We start from the raw sequence: 20779 nt of genomic DNA on the forward strand, positions 1-20779 counted from the left end.
TTTTCCGCTGGACAATTAAATTTTAGTATGAAAAAAAAGGGTTCAGCGTTAGAAATAAGTAGATAAGTAGAACTTATTATCATTGACTTGGTAGTAGGGTAAATTAGAATCACGGTAATCAATGAATGTGGCTGGATCAGAGCGAATTCAAGACATCAAGACAGTGATCAAGGGACGGGATAGATCCGCTAATTGACATGCGTTTCAAGGCAATTAAACCGGTGCTCGTAAACCGTGAGTAGATGCATCGAAAATCGAGAGTGAAGCCCTGCAACCAAGGAGAGATCGCGTGCGAATCGTGAAATTAAGTGTCCGTTAAACACGGTCTTCCTATTACGGAGAAAAGGAGCTGACCGATATAGCTTAGCGATTTCTACCTTGCACCCGCCTATTGACCGAAATTCGGAATGGTGGAAGTCCTGGATTCTCCAGGATTCTACTCGGGAATTTTCGAGCATTGGATCCACCGTATATATTTTGGACTCGCATCTTAACTGACGGACTGACATCAGAAGAAAAACGTCGTTGTAGTCTGAGGAATTATACTCTCGTGAGAATTACTAGTGCAGCGGGAAAGTTGTAAATATATTGTACATTAAGTTAAACGATTCACACCTCGATTCGCTCTTCTAATCCCGTATAAAAAGTCCATTCTCAGTTGCAGCAGCCGTCAGTTAAACTGCGATTCATCTCACGCGAAGAACCTCAGCTTGCTATTAATCTCATCGATATGTCGAAAAAGGTATCGGCTTCATCGGTTTTGTGGTTAACTGTGTCCCCTCAATTTAAAAACCTTGATTCTTGGATTTAACCTCCATCAATCGACTTTTAGCAGCATGGAGTTTCATGGATTGTAACCGCTATACTGCTGGCAGTTCAGTCCGGGGGATTCCGGGTTTATTCATGGGGCGAAAAGGCGGATCAAACACCGATGGGTTTGGGCTACGGGGTGATACATTTTAGCATATCAGAGGACATGAACGATGTTGGAAAAGGGGGAATAATTGGAACAGATCGCATAGGCCATGGAGCAGGTAAGATTCTGACCACCATTCGCCGTTCCACTTTTCACACCAGCAGAGCTTTAACGATTCCAAAAACTTTTCGCTCTCTTGGGATGAGATCGGTCTTGGAATGCATGTAACCGACAGTGAAATTATGCTGACTCGAATCATTCCAGTTTCGTGACATTGAAACATTGTCGAAATCACGTTACTTCATCATCCGCACTCTTAATGTTTCCAGAAGAAGTCAGCAGCGGTAGACACGTAGAAGAGGATCACGGACGCGGTAATTTCGAGGGTCGATTGCTGGGCCAGCACGTCCACGAAGACAACTACCGCGTAATAACGATCACAAAAAAGGTGGCCGTGCCGTATCCCGTGGAAAAAACCGTCCACTATCCAGTGATAAAGAAGATATTATACCCAGTCCGAGTACCAGTCGCGCAGCCTTACGCCGTTGAGAAGGAGGTGCCGTATCCGGTAAAGGTATATGTCAAGGTCCCCGTTAAAATACCGAAGCCGGTGCCGATCGTCAAGGAGATACCGTACCCCGTCAAGGTGCCGGTAGACCGGCCGGTTCCTCTGAAGATTTATGTGCCCCAGCCTTACCCGGTAGAGAAGAAGATACGCTACGATGTCGAGGTCCCGGTACCGCAGCCGATCCCTATCGAGAAGAACATCCCGGTTCCGGTAAAGGTTCTGGAGCATTACGCGCAGCCCTATCCGGTCGAAAAGGTCGTTCGCTACCCGGTCGAAGTCAAGGTGGATAAACCGGTGCCGGTTCACGTCCAGAAGCCCTACCCTGTTCCAGTCCAAAGGCCGGTTCCCTATTCCATGGAAAAGCATGTTCCATATCCGGTGAAGGCCCTGGTTGAACACCCGGTTTCGGTACCAGACGAGAAGCCACTTCTGGTGGATGAGACCATGGCTCACTGGGTTACTAACGCCTCGGATGCGCCGGTCAGAGATCAAGATAATCGATAGCTCGATCATAGGGTCGCGAATTCGGTCGAGTGATCGGAAAAAGGCGTTGGCATTGGGAGGCAATGATCGTTAGCTCGTTAAGTGATCGGGTGGAGCTGCTTGTTGGAATAGAAATGGGGATTCAGGAGCGAGGCATGGCATATGGCATGGCTGACTCATGGTTGGAATCACGAGTTTAAATTCGGCGTAAAATGTTGCACTGATCATCTTCATTTCAATGTAGTAGTACATTGGGTCGACCGATCGCCTCGTTGTTATTTATTTTATTATCGTGTTAATAAATTATACTTGCATCACTGCGCAACGATGTATTCAAAATGGCAAGCGTTGCTGTAGATTACTCCCGATCCTATTTGTAATATTTCTGAGAAGTTAGAATTATTCACGACAAAGTTATTTTTAGAGCTCAAAAGTATAGAAAAAGAAGAAGAGTAATAGCGATGGTAAGAATATGACATGTAAAGATCTTGATAGCTGACTAACTCTTTTTGTACGTTATAGTACTTGGCACTAAATGTCAACCAGTTTGATTTTCGAATAAATTTAGAATGAACAGAGATCGAGTGAACGAGATGCCCAGATTCACGCGCTGAATGATGAAACAGTTTCATGAATTATTGAATAATTGTAAAACTGAAATGAAAAAACGAGAGTGTCATTCTTCATTCCTCGAAATAAACTGCATCAAGATTGTTGGCAAAAAATGAAGCATAAATTATCGAAACTCGTAGTGAGGAGAAGAAACTCATCTCGCAATATATCTCAAAACAGGCATTTAACGAGTGAGGTTTCTTACGCAACCAAGGGTGTGGGCTTTGTAAAAAACCTGAATTATTCCTCCACTTTATTTATACGAGCGAATCTTTGATGGCAACGAGTTGACAAACAACGTTATTAAGCACCTGCGATGAGAACATCAAACGGCAGTATTAAACCCGGATTTTGTTATCTGACGACTAATTGGCACCCTATTCATAAAACGCCCGGTTGGTTTTTTCGCCAGCTGAACTATTTTTATTTCCTCCGAAGAGGATTATCTCGAAATTCCAGGCATCCAATATGAAATTCATAGTTACGCAACGTTATTTAAGGAAATATAAGATTTTATGGACTTGTACATGGACTCTATCGACCTTCGACGAACCATCGTCTCACTGAATCAGGTTCGAATAAACGATCCAGCCTCGATAAGATCTGGCTTCTCAACCGCCGCTTGCCCTTTCCGAATTACGAATAAGACACAAATAAGTGCGGCCTTTAATCACCGTTCGAACTCTTTGAAGCCCGCGGAGCTTGATGATGAACACCTTGGTTTCGCAAAAGTCAACCATGTCGTTCGTTCTACTGCAAGATTCTGTGCCCAACGAATCTGCAGTTCGAACGAAAAATGTGAAAAAGCCAAAGTTTAAGATACAAGAACAGAGGTCTGAAAGCTGTGGCTGAAATCGATTAATTCTTAAGCTGCACACCTGTGTATTACACTAGTGTCACACCGGGGTCTTTGCGTAGAAACTAAGATATTGATTTACATAACTTGGAAAACATTTTGGGATACTCTTTAACTATGATATTTCAAGGCAAATTAATTATCTTTGGGAAAATAAAACTTTGAATATGAAGAAGTAAAAAAATAAAAAAAATAAAAAAATCGATCATTCTACTTGCAAAATCGTAACTCGCTGAATTTTCAATATTTTGTGCTGAAAATCAAGCGAGTAACTCTCAAGACACGGATGTGTAGGAAAAAAAATATGAAGACACCGCGTGATGAAAAAAGTTATTTATATGCGTGAGTGAAGTGAATTAACGATTTTTACAATATTTCATTATTTATCAAATAGATTATTTTAGATGCTTTTCGCATAGAATTTACGGTGATCATGCCGTAGAATAAGGGTTAAGAGGAATTGAATTATTGAAAAAGAATTGAACAGAAGATAATTTAATAATTCTGGAGTTATCAATAACTGAGCTGTATTTATTCGAACATGCATTGTGAAGGTACGTTAAAGGTGACAGGTTTTAAAAATGATGAGCATGTCATCTGGTCGATCAGTCTGCCTCGACTGGAACCGAAGAATATATTGCATAGCCATGGTTTTTTAAGGCGGAACCAAAGCCATGACGATTATCACGTACCCAATAGAACTAGATACAAAATAAGGATTGATAAATTTTGCAATTGTTTTCTAATCAGGGAATCACTCTCAACCCGGATTTAAACGGAGCAAAATGTCAACTCGCTCGTTGATTATGTCACCATTTTCATTTACTGTTGAAATCCACTTAAGATGCCACTGTCGCCGAATTGCGGTGAAGTCGTTTTTTATTTATTTTTTTTTTGTTTTTTGTTGTTTAAATTTTTTACACACACGATTGAGGATAGTGTAACCGGTCCCCACGGCCAAGCGGATACGATAAATTCAAAAATCGACGTAAACCGTCGATGGCCACTTACGACGGACTGCAACCAGTCGTATATCATTTCTTCTCTTGCTTGCAGGTGTTTACACAGGTTTATCAATGCTTGTCATTGCATAAATGAGTTGTAACGAAACGTATGCAAGGTTGCATAATCGATTTTCGGACTACGGATGAGCCGTTCGCCCTTTAATCACACTCACAGTAACGAACGTTGGTAACGTTAATGGACCAAAAAAAAAAAAATTAAAAAAAAAAACGAAACAACAACAACGAGCAATAAAAAATCCTGTTCATAAGTATTTCACGCATGAAACTGTATCTGCCACCTTTATAACAGTTACATAATTGGAACGAAGAGATCAGAGGTGATTCTCGAGTGACCATTAAATCCGACATTGCTCCCGTATTTTATTGTACGCTTCGAGACTAAGTTGTTGTCAAAAATGAATACCGAGTCTCTAGTCGTCGTTGTTCTTCATTTGATTTAGAAAGTGAGAAACGGTAATCGGCCTGAAGGGACTTGCGGTGTGGAAAGATGATCTCGCTTGCCGGTTCACAAATTTTTATTTTATGTTCTGCTTCTTTTTTCTTTTTGGTCTCGGGAGAATTCGATCGGACGAAAATTGCTTCCGCTTTCTTCGAAGACAACGCGTGGACGGTGTTACGCTGCAGCGATACAATCGCTACGTAACTCTTTGGCAAATTTTGTAACTGCAGTGATCCGCGACTGGACAATGTGCGTGTTTGCAAGATGAAATTGATCGGCCGCATAATTCGAATTATTAATTGATCCAGACAGCAGCTGGATCCATTTAATTTTCCGTTTTGTTATTATTTTTTATTTTTTCTTCACTCGCTTTGCAGCCTCCGTTCTCCGGTGGCACGCACGCTTCAGATCGAGATCGAGATTTTAACGACACAGCGGTCGCTAAGAGCTCGACGAGAAAAGTGTCCTTAAACGTTAACGTGTGTAAGTTACGTAAGTGATTCTAGTCATAGCGCAAGAGTCTTGAAAGACATTATAACCGGGATTTATGCGTTAGTTCTAAATATGAACTGGATGCTCTTTGCAAATTTTTATATTTCTCTCAAGATTTATCTCGAAATAATTAATATGAATTACAAAAGTTCTTACGAGGCGGATCTATCACTTGTTTGTCACCTTGAATAACTCGTTTCGGCGCTATTCGAAACAAAAACGAAAACGTTTGAGTGATATTAAGAAAATCGAGTGATTAAAATTCAGTTTGAAGCATCCGGTTGAGTCTGTATAATTCGTAAATTAGGTAATAAATTGAAATCAATTAGGGACAATAAAGATAAAGGGAACAAACATTAATCAAATTCTACTATCTTCGATACGGACGCGCGTCCCTCCCACTATAATTTAAAGACGTTGCATAAACCGAGTTCGGAATAATGTATAACGAACAAGAGATAAGCCTGCAGCTACCGTAAATTAAAAACAGCCTGACATTTTACACTTTCACGTTGCGTGTTTGAACTGGTTGAAAAATGAGAACCAGGCAGGAATCGCCGATGTGTCGCAGAAATTTTTGCTCACCATTGTCGGGAAGAAACAGATTCCCGAATGGATAATAACAACGTATGTTTACCACAAATCTTGAATCAAGCAAACAAAAAGAAAAAATTATCCTTTGGTTAACCACAGGTACAAAATGCGATACCGTCTGAATTGCGTTGGTTGAATAATCGAGGAATAAAAAAAAAATAAATAAATAAGAAATGAAACAAAATGGCTTTTGAATTTCTGCAGGGATCGACAGGTAGACAAAAATAATTCTTGAATTGCTATTTTGTTGCGATTAGCGAATAATTTATTGATTACATTTCGAGGCGAAGGTGCGAACCGAATGCCATGGTCAACAGGTAGACTCTGATTTCCGCGATCAGTAATTCGTTAAAAATCCTCGTAATTTTAGCTCGAGGTACTTTCTTCGCGTGGCAAAAAGTCTAATGATATAAACGAGCAGCAAACTGACGCGAAAACTAATGAAAGCCAGTCGTGATATACCTTATCAGTGTTTTAGTGTGAAAGGAGAAGCAAAGGCCGGAAGGTCTGGCCATACAACGTAAAAAAAACAAATATTCCCGAAACAAATAACTAAGGAATAATTGTTCAAGAGCAATACATTAATTGTAACAATATATTAGAAAAGAAAGTTTTTCAGCGAGTATAGAAATCACTTTTAGCTGCTGTAATTCTGTCTAGAGAAACGTTATTTCAATGCTGTAATAAAACATGCAAAAATAGTGTACGAAGGAAAAGATGAACTGATTTGTGAACGTTGACATATCAGAAAAACACATCGCAGTGATCAAATTTCAGGCTAGAATGTCAAGGATGATCCAAGGCTGCAGGCGGTTATATTATAATATTACGCAATAATTGTGACATAAATTTTACTCTTTATAACACCGAATTATGCGTCAGTTATTTAATCTCGATAAAATATAACGTCATCTTGATACTCTATGAATAGAAATGTGTAAAAGTTGAACCGGATTCTCAGGATTAAGATTTATTTAACGTACGTATATGAATGTGCAGGCCATTTGAATAACGAAAATTTTTAATTATCAACTGATTTTTCGGGACAAGTTCACAGATATATACATAAATTTATGGGACGACTGGTTTTTCAACATTTTAGACAAGCCAGGCGTAATCGATGACCAAATCGTTCAGACGTTACGAAATTTTTCGGGAAAAGGGGGGGAATGTGAAAAACAAAAATTATCCATTCCGTTTTCAATACAACGCAACGCTCAAGTTTCTAAATGTTTGTAACTCTTATAGTATGGCAATTTTTGATCACATGTCATATCGATGACTCAATTTTTTGTCACACGAACTGCAATGAATTTTCTAAGGACATTCGAACAGTCCTCGTGTGCAGCAGAGACGTAACATCGTTCTGCAGATCGGTTGCAGCAGACGTTGCTAATCGTGAGCGGTTTTAATTAGAGAAACCTGGCGAGATATGTAATACTTCATCTTTTTTTTACCTCCGTCCGTATATAGTTGAAAACCGTAACAATTACACCTGCTAGCAGCGCAAGTTGGCGACTTGAATTACGTTTCAGATTATATCAGCAAGAATTTTTCATCCACTGTGGAGGAATTTTATTAGGGAATTACAGAAGTAACCAGCTGCATTACTCGCCGCGGGAAAATTGCGGAATTCGGACAAAATTTAGCGAAGCTCGAGAAGCGGAGTCGCTGCCGCCAATGAAACGTGAAATTTTCAAAACTTAATCTGCAGCTAAAAACTTTTCTCGAAAGGTTATTTTGGGAAATCTTTTGACCCGAAAGTCGGCACCACTGATACGATTATTATTGTTGCGATGTACGGATCTTACGTAACTCGACAAGTTGATACATGTGATTAGAAAAAATTTGCCCATATTTTAACGCTGAGTGAAAGCACAGAATTGTCTCTTTCATAACCCTAATCAAAACTGATTGGAGAGGAATTTTTGGCGCCTAATATATTAGACGGTATCGATTCACTTGGTTCCAAATTATATGGTCACTCGATAATTCTGTCGAGCATGATAATATGCTTCGTAACACCGCGGCATTGGATGCTGTAAAAAAAGTAAAAGATGTTGAAATAAAAAATGGAATTATCAGCGCTGCACAGTTTTTACCTTGAATATAAGTTTTGAGATAAAATGTGAGACTAGCGATAAATTTTGACGGAGAACAGCATTTAAGTGGTAGTAAATTTCTAGTTTTTCAAAAGATTGTTGATAATTTCGTGCAACCACAAAATATTCAATTTTTTCTTTTGGTTATTTTGCGGTTAGTTTAATTCGCGCTAATATCAGGCTTGGTGACAAATTCAAATCGACGATTCGAGAATATTACATATTGACTACGGTGATGCGAAATTGCGAAATGACTCATGACGATATTCGATTTATTACATACATTACATAGCTCGCTCAAATCGGTCGGCGATTAATTTCTGCATGTAGGTATACCGTGAGGATATTATTATAACCCTCCCGTCTATTTTGCCCAACAATTTCCCCCTCCGTTGGTCGAAAATTCCTGGACCAGCGAAGCAAGGACGTGCCATTTCTTGATATTGTAACCCACGCGGAGAAGAGCCAAGCACCGCGATATGTGGACGATACTATGAATACATTTGCATAATTTCGAACTTACAGACGTTATTACACACATTTTTATTACGGAATCTAGAAAATCGTTGATAAACATACAAAAACGCAGAGGCTATAAATTTGCACTTTTTTTCTCAGACTCGATCTCAACCTTTGTCTCACCCCTCGATGGAAAAACTTTGTTTTCAAATTCCAATCGTTTCGACAATATCGACTAAAGTATAGGAATAACGTGGAATGCGGAAGAATTTTGTCGCAGAAAACTGCGCTTCGTATAATGACGATGTCATATAAGCGAATGCCTTATATGCTCAAATCGGTCTGTTCATTGAACAAGAAATGAGAAAAAAATCAGAGGACGGTAAAAAAATAAATGTGATCAATTTACGATCCATTGTTCACAACAATTTTTGGAATAAGAACGAAACAGCGATTTTTACGATATTTTGTTATTTATCTGAGATCAAATCAAATTATTTCCAATGTTTTTCATACCTTAAGGATTTACGATGAAGATGCCGTGGGAGTCATTTTGACCCCGGTGCGTAGCGAAGGCGTTAAAGGGCAAATTTCACTTAAAGTAACAATTTGGAATTGAAATATACTACCAGGCGTAAATGAATTTTTGCAGCAGAAAATGTGAGTGAGAGTTGTAATAAAATGTTGAAAAGTGTAACGCGAGTTGATCCCGCCTGTGAAGCAGAAAGGTAACCGATCAGCGAGTCGCTCAATACAAGTATAACGCATTATATATAAACACGTAGGTGATTAAAAATGAAGCTTGAACCATCGGCAGACGTTGAATAAATTTTTTTATGTGTGAGTATGTGGGTTAAAAATTACGTGGCCAATTACGAGGGCCCTTCCCGTTTCGGGAAAGTTGCCTTTGCCTTTGTTACCCAGTTGCGGTGTGGGTAAAATAAGGTTGCGGCGAGTACGAGAGTTCTTTTTATCGCGCGTTGTTCTTTTTCCTTCTTCTTTCTTTTATCCGTAGACTAAACGCGTCCATGTTTCAATTGTACCCGATAATGGAATAATAAACTATCCGGCAGAAGCCGATGCATACATTGCTCGACCGTTCCGTTAGAAACACTAATTTTCTATCCCGCCCGCTTGTTTCGGCAGAATTTCGCAAGGACCGAGCGATGAGCAAGTTGCAGCTACATTATTAATCTGTTAATTAACTAATTACCAAAATTTCACAAGTGTTTCGTACACCACTGGAAGAGGAGGAGCCGACTTGGTGATGGATGAGAAAAGAAAAGAGATGCGGGCTTTTCGACCTTGCAAAATTATCGCTAAATAAATTACGGCTATTCCATACAAAGTTTAAAACAGCGGACACATTTTGTAGGTTAAATAAAAACAAGAAGAGAAAAAAATAAGTGCCAAAATTAGACGACAAATAATCGCTGGTTGAATCAACAACTGTCACCAAAACGTGTAAAATTTGTAGGAATAATCCATCACAGCAGCGCAAGGAAGCAATAGAATCGTAGGTGTGAATTGGTATCGCCTTAGTTGCAAATGCGGTATTCACGGGCGGCGTTGAGCGTTCATCCCATACTTTCAAAAAGCTGGACAATGTCGATCATCCAAATGTAATTGTGGGTACATACAGAGGCGCGGTGTGGAGGCCTCTGGGACCGGGCGGGCGGACCGGCGAAAGTTGTCTGTAGTATAAATAATGGTGGAGACCTCTCGACCAGCATCCAGTACTCGTTTGGCTCTCCTGGTCTCTTGAACGCACAGCTATGAGACATCTGGTCAGTAATATTCGCCGCCTCTCATTCTCGAACAAGATACACAGTGTCCGAGGAGTATCTTACTAGGTCATAATGCAAGGGACTAGTGTTGTGCTCCATGTACAAGTACCCATAAGATTGATAGTGATTTTTTAATATTTTTTGAAAATATTTCCCGAAGTGCAGAATTTCCGTTTGTCCCTCAGCTGATACTCTTTGAGACTTTACGAATGCAATTACTCAGAATTCAAATAGTCGATCGCTAGTTCACCTCTCGCTGACTATCGTTCAAGACCTCTCCCCTATTGTTCCGCTTCCAATCACTTAAGCTTCGCCGCTAATTATTCGTCTTTGAATTACAGTGTCTCGTCGCTTTTCTGGCGCTGTTCGCCTTCGCGTCAGCAGCCAGCAAAAAAGAGGATCTCGAACGAGCAGCCGAGCTCGCAGTCGAGAAAGCGGCGGAAAAGGCGGCCGAAAGGGCGGTTGAAAAGGACATCGAAAGCGGTTCAAAATCAACGGAAACAAAGACGGTCCACGAGTCCCACTTGAGCACGGACAAGAAGAACGATAAGCGTAGCACGCTCGGTCTTGGCTATGGCTCCGGATCCGGATGGCAAACGCTGGGTTTAAACGGCGGCTGGCAGTCGTTGGGTAATTCCAACAATGGCTGGCAATCGCTAGGTTCAAACGCTGGCTGGCAATCGCTGGGTTCAAACGCTGGCTGGCAATCGCTGGGTTCAAACGCTGGCTGGCAATCGCTGGGCAATTCTAACGGCGGCTGGCAGTCACTGGGCAATTCGAACGGTGGCTGGCAATCGTTGGGCAATTCGAACGGTGGCTGGCAATCGCTGGGCTCAAACGGTGGTTGGGATTCATCGAACCTCGGCAACGCGGGCTGGCAATCATCGGGCTTGAGTGGCAACGGAGGATGGAAATACGGTTCCGGAAACGGGGGCTGGCAGCTGTCCGGCGTTAACGGAGGCCTCTACGCAGGTGGACTGGGTGTGAATTCCGGTCTGGGTTACGGAGGTGGCTGGTCGGGCGGAAGTTACGGTGGCGGCGCAATCGCGGGTGAAGGAGCAGTTCTGGGTGGAGTCCAGGGCTGGAACGGCGGCCAGAAATTGATCTCGATAAACACCGTGAAGACGTTGACGGTTGAGAAGAAGATTCCCGTACCAGTGACGGTTGACAAGAAGGTGCCGGTCCCTGTTTACCGTCGAGTTCCGTACGAGATCAAGGTGCCAGTTCCGGCGCCCTTCACCGTCGAGCGCAAGGTGCCGTACCCCGTCAAACACTACGTGACCGTCCCAGTCCACGTGCCACAGCCCTACCACGTCGTTAAGCCCGTACCCTACGAAGTCAAGGTCGACAGACCCGTGCCGGTCCCGGTTCAGGTCAAGGTGCCGCAGCCGTACACCGTCGAGAAGAAGGTGCCGGTCGAGGTCAGGGTGCCTGTGCCGCAGCCCTACACCGTCGAGAGGAGAGTACCGTACGAGGTCAAGGTACCCGTCCATGTGCCCCAGCCCTACGAAGTTGTCAGGAACGTCCCCGTACCCGTCAAGGTCCACGTTGACCGACCCTACAGAGTTGACGTGCCCAAGCCCTACCAGGTCTTCGTTAAAAGACCATACCCCGTAGACGTTCCCAAACCCTACCCCGTCGAAGTTAAGGTTCCGGTCGACAGACCCTACCCAGTTCCGGTCGAGAAGCCGTACCCCGTTCACGTCAAGGTCAACGTGCCGCAACCCTATAACGTAGAGAAGCCGGTTCCTTATCCGGTCGAGAAGCCGTACCCGGTCCCAGTCAAGGTACCGGTGGACAGACCGTACAACGTCGTTGTTGAGAAGCCGTACCCAGTCACCGTCGAGAAACCCTATCCAGTTCCAGTCCAGGTCCCAGTTCCCGTTAACGTTGGTTCTAATGGTTGGAACGCTGGAGGTTCCGTATCAACGAACGGCGCCAGCTACGTCGAATCTTCTGGCATCGCGACTGGTGGAAACTTCGTAGCATCTTCTGGTCTTACCAACTCAGGGTCTTACGGAGGCGTTTCCGGACTCTCCGTAGAGCAGGGATACGGATCCGCGGATCTTTCTTCTCAGGGCATAAGCTCCGGATCGGTCTCGAGCTTGTCCTCTGGTGACTTGTCCGTACAATCTGAACTCACTCCACCTGTTCTCTCGGCGGGAAGTAGTTACGGCTCTGGATGGTCGTCCCAGGGAAGCGGCGAACTGATCAACTCTGGAAGCGGACTGGTTAGCTCTGGAAGCGGATGGTCGTCCCAGGGAACTGGCGAACTTATCAACTCTGGAAGCGGACTGGTTAACTCTGGAAGCGGATGGTCGTCCCAGGGAAGCGGCGAACATATCAACTCCGGAAGTGGATTGGTTAACTCTGGAAGCGGATGGTCGTCCCAGGGAAGTGGTGAATTGGTCAGCTCTGGAAGCGGACTGGTCAACTCCGGAAGCGGATTGTCGGTACAAGGAAGCAATGGATGGTCCAGTCACAAGAACACCGAATGGTCCGGTGAGAAGAACAGTGGGTGGTCAAGAAGCTAGAGGGTTTTCGACTCCAGCGTTCCAGCGATAACTTTTGTACATTGTAATAATATTGCTTGAACGAGTCGATGATGTTTCAATTTTTGTACCTACTGCTAATAGTCACGTGTGTATATTGATGTTAATAACATAATGATAATATTGTAAAAGGAAAGACCGAAACACTTTGTATACACCGATGTGTAATAAAAGACAATTTTTATACGAACTCACCCAACGGCTAGTTGCCCTCTATCGTTTTTCCGCTCGTTCACCACTGGGAGACAAATGCATTAATGAACAGGCAAAAAGTGGTCTAAGGATCCGGTGCTACATATAAATGGCGAAACAATCGTAAACCTAGATTTGAAAGGTTCTAGATTTCACTTCGTGGTCGTTCTTCCAGTCGACTCTTTCCAGAACAGAAATACGTGGCTTCTGTGCTGACAAGTAACGCAATATGATTCGTAGACCTTCGAAGAACCCGAAATAAGAACTGACACTGAGAAGATCGGAACCACGAGAAGTTCCTTTTCCCTTTCGCTGAGTTCTTCTTACAATTGAAATCGAAAGCAATTTCATGTCGTCAAATCAACGCCCAGAATCTATTTTCCCTACGAAAAAGCGGCACTACTCGTTTCCTGAATGAAAGGGAATCCCCTTCCACAGCGACTGATTGTAAACCGCGTTGAATTCTATCCTTCTCTCAAAGCTGTGCATCATTGTCAATGTGGGCGAAGGTGATGGTAAAACACTTGTTTGGATATTAAAAAGTATAATACCGTTGGGTCGTTAGCCGTGAGAGGATCGAGCGCCCACCTCTTAACTCGTCGAGAGATTTCTATTCTGATTGAGAACAAAAGAAACAAGGTGCCCGGAAAGAACAGTGAAATGGATGGACGCAATGCGGCGGAAGGAATCATCGTAATCTCCGATCTGCGTGTGTAACAATGGTGCTGTCATAACGGCGCATAATCGTCACTGCTTGACCAAACGATGACAAATCGTTCCGATATTGACAAGTCAACTTACCGGCCGAAACACTTTTCGCCGAATTGTTTATCTGCTCGAGATATCAGTGACAGAAATTTCTCTGAACAGCGAACTCTGCGTAACATTTCACCGGGAGGAAAGTTGCTGTGGAGTTTGGAATTTGAATAATGGCCTCAGGCGGCAATTGAGATTCGATACAAAGGCTCGGTGGAGCAAAAAAAAATTTCCCGTCTTTAACAATAACTGCAAAACCAGTTTTCAACGCTTCTCCTCGCCGATTTGATGATCCAGAAACAGATCCTGACATTCAGTTAACGGTAATTTCGTTCAGCTGCATTGGAAAGTGTTCCAATTATTGTGCAAAAAATTACTCCGAACGGAACGTCATGAATTATGCAACTAATTAAAATTCTGCGATTCGTATTTGCCCGCCCCGACTTATGACGCGACCCCGGGGCTACGTAAATGGCAGAAGCTTTATGTTCGCTCGCAGAATGTGAAAGTGGTTTAATTAAATTATACATATCAATGATTACATGGGCGGGGAAAATTTCTTTTTGTAATTCTTCAGCCGATTCAAATTGCGCTTTGAAACGCAAATATTACATATTTCGTTAAAGAATCTCACGCAGTAGCGTTTGAAACTGAAAGACAATAACCGGATGCGATACCGGATTGAAATGAATTTCAACTTTTGGTCCGTGGTTCGAATCGCCTGAATTATTGTCGATCCCTTTTAATTTTTTTCCACAAACTTTTATGCCGCAAAGAAGAAAGAGGAACGGTTCGCAACCGCTCGTCGCAAAGACTTTCGCCTGCATTTGAAAATAGCTTACATATAATTAACTGACTTGTTTAAAAACAGAGCATGCTTCGTGTCTTTTTGAACTCTGCGGCTCCGCTGCGTTGCTCACTCAGTCTGCACTTACATGCGGCCTTTAACCGAAATCGGGTAATTTATATGATAAGCCACGGAAAGGTTTACGTTGCTACGTTCTAATGCTAAACTGGGACTGCATAAAAAATTTCTTTCCACTATTTATTTTCTCACTCAAGTCGACAGAAAGTTTGATCGATAGTGCGGAAGGAAATTTGCTAGTAATGATCAGGCAAATATACCTATCGAAAAACTTGTCGCGTAAATTACATATAATATACATAAAATCTTGAAACGATTTATTAAAAATGTCTCGGATATTTCAGCTAATCGACTTTCGCGTTAATTCCAGTTTGTTAATTACGTTAGACACGCGGTTGAATATCGGAAAATCAATTGCCGTATATTCTTCACATTTTCAACTATTAACTCTAACCATAAATTGGTAACATACTATTACGAAATTAATTGCTCGGTGCCTTGGTAAAATCGATTATCGAGAATCGTTCGACTCGCATTACTCAACAAGTAATAACACACGCGTGTAAAAATGCAACGATAAATCGCAAGCACCGGTCGGATTCCACTTCCTGTTACATTTCACTCGACGACGCAGCCGATCGTGCGCGTTACACTTGTATAATATACATAAAATAACAATCAGCGGTCGATATAGCGTTGAGATTAGAAAAGGATCGTTCGCCTGTGCGCCGTGTCATCATTGCGTAATTACACGTCTATAAATGGATCCGATCTTGGCATCGCGCCGACAAATTGGGCCCAATTTATTTCGTGACTGATGGTTTGGCAGGTGAGGAATACCACGGAATAGAGATCCTCATCCTGCACAGTCCACGGAACCGATTATGTGGCGTGCATCGTGTCCATACGTGTGTATAAGTAACACGTATAATTTAAAACTCTTCGATACTTTCTCCGATCTTTGTACACACACATCGGGGAATCACCAAAGGGTCTCGAATTTCGCGCTCCGTGACGTTAATTGCTTCTGTCTTGTTTGAAGTAATTTGACGTGCCACGCAACTCGCCGATCGCGTTGTTGATGCTCTCGTGAAACAGAACGCCTGTAATTAATGAAATTCAGACTACTTTCGACGCCGATCTTCGATTTTTCGAGACCCGAATCCAACCGCTTGTCTTGTCAAATGCTGAACTCTGCCGAGGGTTCGAAGCCGGTCAGTTTCAGGCGAAAAGCTTCGACGGAGTTCTAATTGCCGTTGAGCAATAGTTTCTGGACATCGTCAGCTGCGTTTTACGCACTGCAACGTTATGTACCTTTTGCACCATGCGCTCGAGAACTCCTGTTGCATAATATTTAACTACGTGCGCACTGCGCTATGACAAATTGGACGAAGTTGAAACCTGTTCGCTTTTCTCAACTTAATCGCGAAACCCGGTTCTCTTGCACACACGCAAATTGAGTTTCTCTCGCCGCTTAGCGATATTGCAGGCGTCTTTAGCTGTAGAATGATTTACGAATTTTCTGTTCCAATTTTTAATTTGCTAAAATCTTTCAAGCTTACATCGAGAAAAATTTATCCAGTTATAGTTACTTATTCACCATGAGAAAAAAAAATAAAAAATTCAAAAAGAAGATTAGTTTCCTTAACCGGAAGATTCATCGCACGTGATTGAAACGTAAAAGTTTTCCATCAGACAAATACGAGAAATGAAATTTTTCAAAGTGTGCAGAATCGTTGCAGCGTTTCGCACACCGCAAGCTCTTTCACCTCTTCTCAGTTCCGATTATGGTTTTCCCGTGTAATTGCACACTTGGGAGCGATGCGACAGCGTCACGTCGCTACTGAGTTAATACGCATTACGGTATTCATTGTACATGTACGTATATGCAGCGTAATATCCCCGGAGTACCATTCAGGTAATTCCATGCCTAAAGTTATCCGGTTCGCGTCTGGTTTAAGCCCGTTACGTCCTGTTGCTCGAGTCGCTGCTTATGGGTATTTTTATTTTCTTTCCTTGGTACGTTTGAGAAAAGGAAGAAATAAGAAAAAAAAAAAAAAAAAAAAACGAACAGGAATATAAACACCGGCCGCGGCCCAAAGTAAGAGAGTGAAATTGTAACGATCGAAAGTAGATTTCATTATACGGATGATACGGCTTTCCCATATTTAATACGCATTATGACTCCGTACTCGGGTAATTGGAGAAGTCGAAGATTTTCACACGATATGTATAATTATAATTACAGAATTACCTTATATTAAGTAAAATATCCCCACTTTTAAGTATCAGAGAAATCGTCAGTTTCATTCTTTCGGAATAATAATTGAAGTTCAGTTTTTTTTTTTTTTTGGTTTCTTTTTTTTCTAAATCACATCCCATTCAATTCTGTTTATTCTTGTCATTCGTTATCTTCTAACGTGGATCTCGTATTTCTGTGAAGAATCTTTTGCTCCTTGTGTTGTTTACTTCTTTTTACCGATTTTATTAAGTATCGAGGATACAGGAAGTTTACGATCTTAAAAAGTAACGATATCGAAAAAGTTTCTCTTTGGCACTTAGCAAAACTCCCGGACGAGAAGAAATGTAAAATTTTAGAGGAAGTGGAGGAATCGTTTTGTCGGCAAAAACGAAAAATAAAAAATCAGGCTACAAGTGTGTACACAGCACGTATGCGCGTGTATAATAAGGCTTATTTCCATAAGCCGGTGTTTGCGCAGAATTCGTAAAGTGTGACGTTGAGCAAATATTTGAATATTTATCCTCATCGACTTTACTTTACGCGTCAAAATTATCTTCAGTGAGTGTCCAGTTTTCTTGGGTACTAGAGAATACAGATATTATTCGCTTCTGTATATAGCAGAGAGTTAATATTTAATAACACGCACGCCGCTGAGGCTGGCAATAAAAGTGTCTCGAAGTTTTACGGACCTACAAAGTGAGTATAAAGAGAATCGAGTAGCGAGTTGCTAATACGAAGTAGCAGAACTCGTTTTACGTAACACTCGCTTTCTGTTCGACAATAAAGTTTCTTCAACAAATCTCCGATCGTTGGAATTTGAATTGCAAAAATTGGAAGAGTAGAGAGAAAGAGAGAGAGAGAGAGAGAGAGAGGAAAAAAGAAAAAGATAAAGCAAAGCTAAGTATAAGGGCGTCAGGAAATGTGAAATACTATGTAAAACAATATCATTCCGTAGATGGAAATTTCAACCAACGATGTATAACGATTTACTCTGACTGCTGCCGCAGATATCAAACCTCCTTTTACTTTCATGAATTTTCATTACCGCTTGTATCGTGTCGTGGCTACGGTATTGTAGATATACAACTGCGCAATAACGCAATGAGGCCAATCGCGTAGCAATGAACTTGCAAGGTTCGCATAATTCACGGGCGTGGAAGGTATCAACCGCGAGATTAATTCGAATCAGCCGAAAAATTTTCCCCACAAGTCACTGCGAGCAGGATAACAATTAGGGTATATAATTCGGGCAGTTTTTTTCTCTTTTTTTTTGACAATAATTGTTAACAATTACGAGACGTGTAAAAACGAAGAAGAAGAATCAAGTCGAGCAGGTGTCAAGAGGGAATCGATTTGCGTGAAAGAGAAAATGAAAGGGATTGATATATCGGAAGTAGGATCGAAAATCGTTCATGCCAGACTTGCGAGGCTTGTGCAGTTCCTTGTTGAGCTACGGAAGGATATTACATGGGAACGGAGAGAAACGTGAACAACACACACAAGTAGCTATATAGAACGTAATAGCGTCCGAGTAGGAGAGCGTGGTTGTAGATGAGCTGAGATAGTCTCACGTGTTGCGCTGGCAAGTTTGTAGGTGAAGTATAAATGGAAGAAGAGGAAGAAGAATAAATAAAAAAAGTAATATACACACGTTAGACATACGCTCGGTGTAATCATCGTACGTATTTCACTTTCAACCGCTGCAGCACACAACAATATATGTACCTCTTCTTTTCAACCGGGGAAAGCAGCCGGTAGGTATAAAGTCAGGTGGTTCTTGAGGGCGAGCATCCAGTAAAGTCTGGACTTTGGTCACAGCGATACCGGAACTATGCGGCTATTGGTAAGATGGAAAAAACGCATCGTAAATCCTCCGCGGATTTGATATACATTGAGTGGAACGCGGAGTAAGGATCGGTTTTTTCTTTCCGCGCTGAGGAGATCGAAAAAAGTAAAAGAAGAAAAAAGCCGTGGCTCGTACGGACATGAGTTTACGTATCGAAGTGAAACACCTTACCAGCGACTCGTTAGCGTCTTCTTAAACGAACGCATTAGGCAAATGAGCCTTGTACTCGACAAACGATCCTTTCTCCGTGTTTGCTCAATTACGAAAAATCGAAAGCGTTGGTAAAGCCACGGTCCAGTGTCGACGAAACGTGAATTAATACGAGTTTGATACATGGCGATCAACCTCAAAGTAATTCTTTCCGAATTCCAGGTGCTGTTGTCTCTGGTAGGCCTGCTGGCCTTGGGATCTTGCGAGAAGGACGCGTCGCCGAAGTCGGTCGAGGATAAAGAGGACTTGGCGTCAGCCTCGGAGAAGAAGCAGGACAAGCGAGGCCTGGTGGACGTTGGAAACCACGGTTTCAATCTGGGCTCCGAGTTGGGCGGAAGCCACAGCTTCGACCTGAGCGGTGCGGGACATGGAGGTTCGTTCGGGGGTGGCGAAATCGGCGGGGGTCACGGGCTGGACTTGAGCGGCCATGGGGGTTCGGGTCAGAGTTACGGGGGTGGCTACGGCGATGATGGGGGGAAGATAAAGCAGATAACGATAGTGAAGAACGTGAAGATTCCGTACCCGGTTGAGAGGAAGATACCGTACCCGGTCGAGAAGGAGGTACCCTACCCCGTTAAGGTTCCCGTTCCACAACCTTACCCCGTAGAGAAGCAGGTACACTACCCGGTCAAGGTGTACGTAAAGGTTCCGGTTCACATTCCGCAGCCCTATCCAGTCGAGAAGAAAGTCCACTACCCGGTTCACGTCCCGGTGGACAGACCAGTGCCCTACAAGGTGTACGTGCCACAACCCTATCCGGTTGAGAAGAAGGTCCACTACCACGTTAAGGTCCCGGTTCCGCAGCCCTACCCCATAGAGAAGCCTGTGCCGTATCCGGTCAAGGTTCCGGTACACGTGCCGCAGCCCTTCCCGGTCGAAAAGCCGGTACCTTACCCGGTGAAGGTGCACGTGGACAGACCGTATCCGGTACACGTCGATAAGCCGTACCCAGTTCCCGTAGACAAGCACGTTCCCGTTCCGGTAGAGAAGCCGGTTCCATATCCGGTCAAGGTACACGTTGAGAGACCGGTTCCCGTTCCGGTAGAGAAGCCGGTGCCCGTTCCCGTCAAGGTTCCCGTCCCTGCGCCCTATCCCGTAGAGAAGAAGGTTCCTTATCCGGTCGAGAAGCCTGTTCCGTACCCCGTTAAGGTACCGGTTGACAGACCGGTTCCCGTTACCGTCACGAAGCATGTTCCCTATCACGTCGTCAAGCATGTTCCATACCCCGTGAAGGTCCCGGTACCAGTTCACGTCCAGGAAGAGGATGGTGGTCTTGAATCGGGATACGGCGGTGGTGGCGACGTCGGAAAGACTTCCGTTGGTGACTACGAGTCCAGCTTTGGCGGGTACCAGGAGTCTCACCATGGACACTAGGGACCATGGTTTTTTTTGAGGTCTACTTGTACCTTTTTACGTTCGGCCATTGCTACGATCGTGACTCTTTTCGACGGGTGCGAAAGGGGAAAAATAAACCTAAACTCGGAAGCTCCGTAGCAACGAGTCTAATGCATGTACCTGTATTAACGTATCCTACGATGTATCGTTTAATTGTCTTGTATACACTTTCTAATAAAAACCAAAGAAGAAAATAAACCCGTGTGCACAGCTGCGCGCGTGTTTATATCATCGTACGACGTTCTGATTTACATCCCTGCATGTAACGAATCATTTTGTACGATTTATGACTGAGACCCGGAAATCGGAAAGTGAAACTGCGATCGAAGTGATCCACTTCCGCCGTACAGTAACGCGCCTTTGAAACACATCACATTGCCCGGAAGTA

At 43.0% G+C, this 20779-nt stretch overlaps 4 protein-coding genes across 4 annotated transcripts in view; 3 read left to right on the plus strand and 1 right to left on the minus strand.

Annotated features, from left to right (window-relative positions):
* Positions 1–20779, minus strand: part of LOC124179963 (angiotensin-converting enzyme-like) — a 44732-nt gene that overhangs the window by 14467 nt on the left and 9486 nt on the right. The gene's annotated exons all lie outside the window — the stretch shown is intronic.
* On the plus strand, positions 354–2869 carry LOC124179974 (tetra-peptide repeat homeobox protein 1-like). Its single transcript, XM_046564893.1, has 4 exons — positions 354–579; positions 648–742; positions 833–1034; positions 1246–2869. The coding sequence occupies exons 2-4, from the start codon at positions 731–733 to the stop codon at positions 1986–1988; spliced, it is 957 nt and encodes a 318-aa protein (XP_046420849.1). The 5' UTR covers positions 354–579; positions 648–730; the 3' UTR covers positions 1989–2869.
* Positions 10185–13075, plus strand: LOC124179962 (uncharacterized transmembrane protein DDB_G0289901-like). Its single transcript, XM_046564872.1, has 2 exons — positions 10185–10333; positions 10675–13075. The coding sequence occupies exons 1-2, from the start codon at positions 10322–10324 to the stop codon at positions 12865–12867; spliced, it is 2205 nt and encodes a 734-aa protein (XP_046420828.1). The 5' UTR covers positions 10185–10321; the 3' UTR covers positions 12868–13075.
* Positions 18668–20589, plus strand: LOC124179969 (proline-rich protein 4-like). The gene is made up of 2 exons (XM_046564888.1): positions 18668–18783; positions 19159–20589. The coding sequence occupies exons 1-2, from the start codon at positions 18772–18774 to the stop codon at positions 20368–20370; spliced, it is 1224 nt and encodes a 407-aa protein (XP_046420844.1). The 5' UTR covers positions 18668–18771; the 3' UTR covers positions 20371–20589.

This window comes from Neodiprion fabricii, chromosome 4, assembly GCF_021155785.1.
Source record: "Neodiprion fabricii isolate iyNeoFabr1 chromosome 4, iyNeoFabr1.1, whole genome shotgun sequence".
NCBI lineage: Eukaryota > Metazoa > Arthropoda > Insecta > Hymenoptera > Diprionidae > Neodiprion > Neodiprion fabricii.